Genomic DNA, 6,996 nt, shown 5'->3' with positions numbered 1-6,996 from the left:
GTGACCCTCAATCAGGCCGGCCACACCCGCAATAGTGTGTATGTTTGCACTTTGCATTATGAGATTGACGAAGTATCTTTTGCCTCTAAGAATTGTATGACTTGAGCCACTATCCACCACGAGTATACTCATCTCATTCATTCTATATAAGAAGATTTCTAATCTCAGAGACTTTATAAAACTTTAAAGCTTTCATTTATAAATTTAAACAACAAAAAATAAAAACACCAAAGCAATCAAAGAACAATCAAAAATAAAAATCGAATTTAGTCTTTAAGACAATCTGATGTCTCGTGATCCATTTGATCATCCTTTTCATGGTCGAAATCATCATCAGCATCATACCCATTGTCGTGAACCATATGAGCTTCTGGGTTCTTGTTCTTAAGACTCTCTTGATAGAGTTCACATAGATGTTTATGAGTTCTACAATTCTTGGCCCAATGGTTACTCATCCCGCACCTGTGACAAACAGATTTGGTCGAGTTAGACGGCTTAGTTATACCGCCTCGACCGCGGCTAAAATTGGCTCTTCCACGGCCATAGCTGGAACCACGACCACAGTTATTGTGGTTTCCATATCCACGGCCATAAGCATAATTGTCACGGCCACCACGTCCCTTGTACCCACCACGGCCTCTGCCGTGTGTTCTTCTCTAATTATAGACGTGGTTGCTTTCTTTGGGATCTTTCTTTTCATGTTGAGCTTTGTGAGCTTCTGGTAATGGTGCTGATCCTGGAGGTCTCATCTCACTGTTCTTCATCAGGAGTTCATTATTAGCCTCGGCCAGAAGTAGGCACGAGATCAGATCAATATATGTGGCGAATCCTATCTCTTTATACTGCTGCTGCAGCAACACATTCGTTGAATGGAATGTAGAAAAGGTCTTATCAAGTAACTCCTTTTCGGTTACTTCTTCACCACACAGTCTCATCATTGAAACTATTTTGAATAATACAGAATTGTATTCATCCACAGACTTATAGTCCATGAATCTGAGATTCTTCCATTCATATCTAGCCTTTGGAAGTAGCACCGTTTTCTGCTGATCATATCTACGCTGTAAAGCGGTCCAAAGGTCTAGTGGATTTCCATTGTCAGGTACTGATCCTTTAAACCTTCAATGAGGTGATGGCGTATAATACTAATCGCCCTGTATCTGTTTTTATCATTCTCATTGTTTCCCTCGATGATAGTATCACCGAGTCCCTTTGACCTCAGGTTGATCTTTGTATCTAGCGCCCACTGTAGATAGTTATCTCCAGAGAGATTAAGTGCTGCGTAGTCTAGATTTGAGATTTTCGACATCTGGATCACATTGTCATTTAAAATTCAGATTCACAATGTGATCATTCGACCTTTAGACATTCAAAACAAATCGGCTACAAGCATGCCTTATTTGGCCATGTTATTAAACAATAGGATCGGCTATGTAAATCTATTTGACCATGGTGCGAACAATCCTAATTATGATTCTATGTATGACAGAGAGATTAAGAGCCACACGGCCATATGCTTTATCAATGTAATCAGATTCGAATTCATATGTTCTATATGATGGTCGGTTTTTAAACAATACGAATGCAATTCAATTTCAGATTTAGATGTAATGTAAACAATCTTAGCAATCTGATTTCTATTGGATGAGTTTAGGGTTTCAATTTCAACAATAAGGCTGCCGGTTTTAATCAATATGATTTCAAGGTTTCAAGGCCTTTAGGGTTTAAAATCGATTTAGATTATTCAAGCAATCTATCAATCCTAAAACCTCAGATCATCAAACACTCAATCAAGAACAATTAAAATCGGATTCAATCTTTTAGGTTTAGGGTTTCGATTCCAGAATTAGGGTTTCTTAAATTCAGATCAGGAACAATCAATCAATATGTTCTAAGGAATCGATTTCTATATCTAGTTATGGATTTTTAATCTTGTAGGTTTTAGGGTTTTGATCAAGATCAAAGTTTCCATAATTATGGATTAGGGTTTCTGATCAATCTAGGTTCTCAGATTAAGTTATACCTTGTTTCGTAGAGGTTTAGAACCGGACCACCTTTAGAGAGAGAGAGAGAGATCGATCGGATGCTTGCAGGTTCCAATCGGGTCGCGGAAACGGGACGATCGCGAGCTGTCGACTTGTCCCAGGTGCGAGGTCTCTCGGACGCGGGTCGTGTCGGGTGCGATCGCGTCTCGGGTGTGATCGCGAGCTGGACGGGTTTGACTGAGCTGGGACGTGAGCTGAGAACGTTAAGGATTCGAGATGGATCGTCTGAGTTCTTGGATGAACTAAGAACGTGTCTAGGGTTTTAAGTGTGGTCGCCGGTTTAGGCTTTTAGGTTTCGATTTTGTCTCAGGGTTCTGGAGGCTATCGTGCTGATAACGTGTTGTAAAAGAATGGAGAATTCTTCTGTATTATTAATGATCAATAGAGGTTCCTTTATATAGGAATTACAAAGTGTAGATAAAAGGAAACTATCCAAAACCTAATACAACAGGAAATAGAAAAACTACTAAAACAGAGAAAAGGAAAACGTACTAATCCTAAGACGGTCTAAACCGACCGTCTCTCTCTCCTCTTGATCACGGCCGCAGCTGGGCCTAGACAAGGCTGATGGGCCTTCTCTTCTGGTCTTGATTAATAGCAATCCACTCCATGATTTATAACAATCAATGATTTGAAAACATTTTCCAAAAAGACAAAAAAGCTGAAAAGCATTGACCAAAAAAGTTAAAACCCATGTTTGAGAACTCGGTAGCACAATGCGTGCGGTCAGATAACGCCTAGCGCCGAATCAATTAATCGAAGATTATATAGAGATTAACTTGTCTATTCGAGGTTTGGGTTTCTCTCTCTCTCCTAAGAGCGAAATAAAGGGCGATTTGGGCGTTTTAGGGTTTCCGGTTCTCTCCGCCGTTAGTTGGCCTCACGCCGGCTAGCGAGAAGTCATCCCCCGTCGTTTGTCTCTCATGACGATTCCTGTCTCCGCTCCTTCGTCGAGCCCTCCTATTGACCCAGGAGGGGCCTCATCTGCGAGAATATCAAATCGCGACACTCAGCTCCGCAACCGCGATTTGGAGATGAAGCTCCAGTCTCCGTCGATTCCAGCGTCGATTCCAGTTACGCACGTTCCATCGTACGCGGCCCGGTTCAAATCGTCCCTGAAGAATCTCCGTAAGATCTCAGATCCGTCGTTCTTAGAGGACGGGACGCCGGTAGTCCAAGCGCCGGAGTCTGTGCTTCTCAAAACTTCGGAACTTTGGAAAGACCACGTGGTGGCTCACTTTCACGGTCGTCATCCTTCTGCATCAAAGATTATTACCGATTTGAACCCAGTGTGGGGAAAGTTTGGTAGTATTATGGCCAGAACGGTCTCGGAAACCCGTGTCTTGATTTACATCCCCTCTGTGCAGACTAGAGAATTAGTGTTGCAAGTGGGTTACTGGCAAGCTGATAGGTGTGCCTTCTCGGTTTATCCTTGGACAGCGGATGGGAATCTAGCGGCTCAAGAGTTGCTCTTTGCACCGATTTGGGTAGTTATGAAGAACGTTCCCCCGCAGCTATACTCTCTGGATGGTATCAGTGTTGTTGCTTGCGGTATAGGAGATCCGCTCCACACTGAGAAGTCTCGGTTAGACCCCTACCATTTCGGTGATACTAAGGTCAAGGTGGAGATTGATCTCTCCAAATCTCTTCCGGAGGTTGTAGAAGTCAGAGATACTCAAAGGAACTCGGTTAGAGTTAATGTGGAATACCCTAGTCTTCCGCCTAAGTGTCTGAACTGTGGAAAGTTTGGCCATTTGTTGAACCGGTGTAACAAAGCTACAAGGCAGAGGGTGCAGCCTCAGAAGAAGGAGAAGGTAATCAGTGTTGTGAAGTCTGGATCAGAGGTGTCGCTAGCAGTTGAGTCCCAGGCAGGGTAGAAAGAGGCAAGTGCAGAGAAGGTTGAAGTTGGTCAGGAGCAGAAGAGTAAGGCCAAGTCTAGGCCTCGCAAAAGGTCCAGATCCAGAGCGCGAGCAAGAGCGAGAGCTTTAAGCTCCCCGCCGGAAGATATTGTGGGAGTGGCGGTAGCTAAGTCGAGAAGTGATCTAGGTGTAAAAGTTCAGGACTACGCGTCGTTGTTTCGGGTTAAGGAGTCGACGACGGTGGAATCAGAGCCAGTTGTGGAGCCAGTTGAGGAGCCAGTTGAGGATGGTTATCAGCTAGAGGAAGGGGAGATTAAAGGGGCAGAAGTGGAGGAGTTAGGCCAGGGAGCAATGGTGAGTCAGAATGAGGTGCATTTTCAGGAGGAGGAAGAGTCTTTGTGGCTCACTAAGCACTCGAAGAATTTTCGAAGAGCACTGAGACAGCATAAACTTTGGGAATCTTTGGGAGCAGTGGGAAAGCCCCCTAAATCAGCGAGGTTTCTTGATCGAGTTTTCTCCTCCGGGAGGAGGCTTGAAGTCTGATCGGTTGGGAATATCGTATTCATCTGTATATATATGAAGATCTTTAGTTGGAACATTAGAGGTATTAATGGAGTTGGAAGACAAAGGCTAGTTCGTAGTTGGCTTCAGAGTCTGGGCTCATCAGTGGGAGCGCTATTAGAGACTCATGTACATGAAGAAAATTTTCTTAGTGTTTTGGGAGCGGTGGCTCCTGGTTGGAGGTTTGATAATAATTATTCGGAAGCTGCAGGAGGGAGAATCTGGCTTGTGTGGAATCCGTCTTTGTCAGTCGTGGTCTATTTGAAAACGGGGCAGTTGATGCTCTGTGGAGTGATCGATCCAGCCTCTGGTACGGAGTGTACGGTGGCTTTTGTGTATGCGCTTAATACGGAAGCTGAAAGGAGGAGCTTGTGGAGGGCGTTAGTAGATATTGCGAATAATCCGTTGGTGGCAGCTTCACCCTTAGTAGTTCTTGGTGATTTTCATCAGATACTTTTGGCAGAGGAACACTTTTCTTTGCAACCTTATGATCTACCGGTCAGAGGTATGGAAGAGTTGAGGCAGTGTTTGGAAGAAAGCAACTTGACAGATATGGATATCAGAGGCATCTTCTTTTCCTGGTCTAACAAACGTCCAGAGGATCCTATTTTGCGGAAGCTTGACAGGGTTCTGTGCAGTGAGCTCTGGAGGGATATATACCCAGAAGCTGTGAGTGTGTTTGAAGCGCCTGGAGACTCTGATCACTCTCCAGCAGTGGTGTCTTTTTCTGAATTATCTTCGGTCATAAAGTGCAGTTTCAAGTACTTCTCCTTTCTATCTTCACATCCTAGGTTTCTCGATGAGATTCTTAAGACCTGGAAAGAGGAAATTCCAGTAGGCTCCAAGCTTTTTTCGCTAGGCAAGAGATTGAAGAAAACCAAAGCAACCTGTAGGAGATTGAATAAGGAGGGCTTTGGTAATATTCAGCAGAAAGCGAAAGAAGCTCTAGAGGCATTGATAGAAATCCAGCTTCAATTGTTAACGGCTCCTTCAGATTCTCTGTTCCGTCAAGAGTTTGTTGCTAGGAAGAACTGACAATTCTTTGAAGCAGCCCAGGAGATCTTTTTCAGTAGAAAGGCAAGAATAAGATGGTTAGATAGCGGAGATGCTAATACAAAGTTCTTCTTCAAAACGGTGATTGCACATCAAATGAGGAACTGCATCAGTTATCTGATGGATGAAGGGAATAACAGGGTTTTTAATCAAGCCCATATAAAGGAGATGGTGGTGGCGTATTTTCAGAACCTCTTGGGGTGTGCAGATGGGAATTTGGAAGCGATTTCTGAGGTGGAGCTAAGAGGTCTGCTTACATATAGGTGCCCACAGGAGATATCCGACAAATTGATATGCATTCCGACAGAGGAGGAGATTAAAGAGGTCTTGTTTGCAATGCCAAAGAATAAAGCTCCAGGTCCTGACAGATATTCGGCGGAATTTTTTTGGGAAGCTTGGGAAGTTGTTGGTAAGGATTCAGTGGAGGCCATAAGAGAGTTCTTTACTGGCGGCAGGTTGTTGAGACAGTTCAATACCACAACGATCTCCCACATTCCTAAGGAGATAGGTGCGGATCGTCTTAATCAATTTCGCCCAATATCCTTATGCTCAACAGTGTACAAGGTTATGGCTAGACTCTTTAAGAGGAAACTGAAGCTTTGTGTATCCGAGATAGTGCAAAGAAATCAAGTTGGCTTTATTCAGGAGAGGCTGCTCTGCGCGAATGTTCTGCTTGCTACTGAGTTAGTTAAAGATTTTAACGCTCAAGGTCCAACAACAAGGGGCTGCCTGAAGGTAGATATATCTAAAGCCTATGACAACCTCAGTTGGGACTTTCTCTTCAAGGTGTTGAGCGCCTTTGATCTGCCAAGTAAGTTCATTGAGTGGATTAAAGAATGTGTGACTACTCCGTCATATAGTATTGCCATCAATGGAGAACTTTAGGGGTTCTTCTCGGGAAAGAAGGGTCTTAGACAGGGAGATCCTATCTCGTCTCTTCTGTTTGTTATAGCGATGGATGTGCTGTCTAAGCTGTTAGATAAAGGAGCAGTGGATGGTACTTTTGGTTTACATCCGAAGTGTGAATCTCCTTTGATCACACACTTGAGTTTTGCGGATGATGTTCTGATTTTTTTCGACGGCACAGTGGATTCTCTTAGGGGAATTCTGAACATCCTAGAGGAGTTCCGTTTGGTTTCAGGGCTGAGAATCAATAGACAAAAATCGGAGCTGTTACTAGATGGAGGTAGTGTGAGCAGATGTCGGGATCTGGCAGTAGAGATGGGGATTGCACAAGGTGCTCTTCCGTTGAGGTATCTGGGTGTTCCTCTATCGCCTAAGAAAATGACTCGGTCGGATTTCTAGCCTTTGTTGGATAAAATTGCTGCGAGATTCAGCTCTTGGACAGTTAAACATTTGTCCTTTGCGGGTAGATTTCAGCTTATCCAAGCGGTGATTTATTCGACAATCTCATTCTGGGCGTCTATGTTCATCATTCCATCAGAGTGTGTAAGTATTTTGGAGCGTATGTGCGGAGC

General features: G+C 43.8%; 1 protein-coding gene across 1 annotated transcript; it reads left to right on the top strand.

Annotated features, from left to right (window-relative positions):
- The first annotated feature begins 4,480 nt into the window (after positions 1–4,480).
- On the top strand, positions 4,481–5,500 carry LOC106302539. Its single transcript, XM_013739029.1, has one exon. The coding sequence runs from the start codon at positions 4,481–4,483 to the stop codon at positions 5,498–5,500; it is 1,020 nt and encodes a 339-aa protein (XP_013594483.1).
- Positions 5,501–6,996: the final 1,496 nt, after the last annotated feature.

This window comes from Brassica oleracea, chromosome C7 (genome assembly GCF_000695525.1).
Source record: "Brassica oleracea var. oleracea cultivar TO1000 chromosome C7, BOL, whole genome shotgun sequence".
NCBI classification, from domain to species: domain Eukaryota; kingdom Viridiplantae; phylum Streptophyta; class Magnoliopsida; order Brassicales; family Brassicaceae; genus Brassica; species Brassica oleracea.
Note: the sequence above shows the minus strand (reverse complement) of the source record. Positions and strands in the feature narration are given on the sequence as shown.

Bases quoted from the DNA above. Each gene is read 5' to 3' on its own strand.
- LOC106302539 (XM_013739029.1), top strand. From the start codon at position 4,481: ATGAAGATCTTTAGTTGGAACATTAGAGGTATTAATGGAGTTGGAAGA.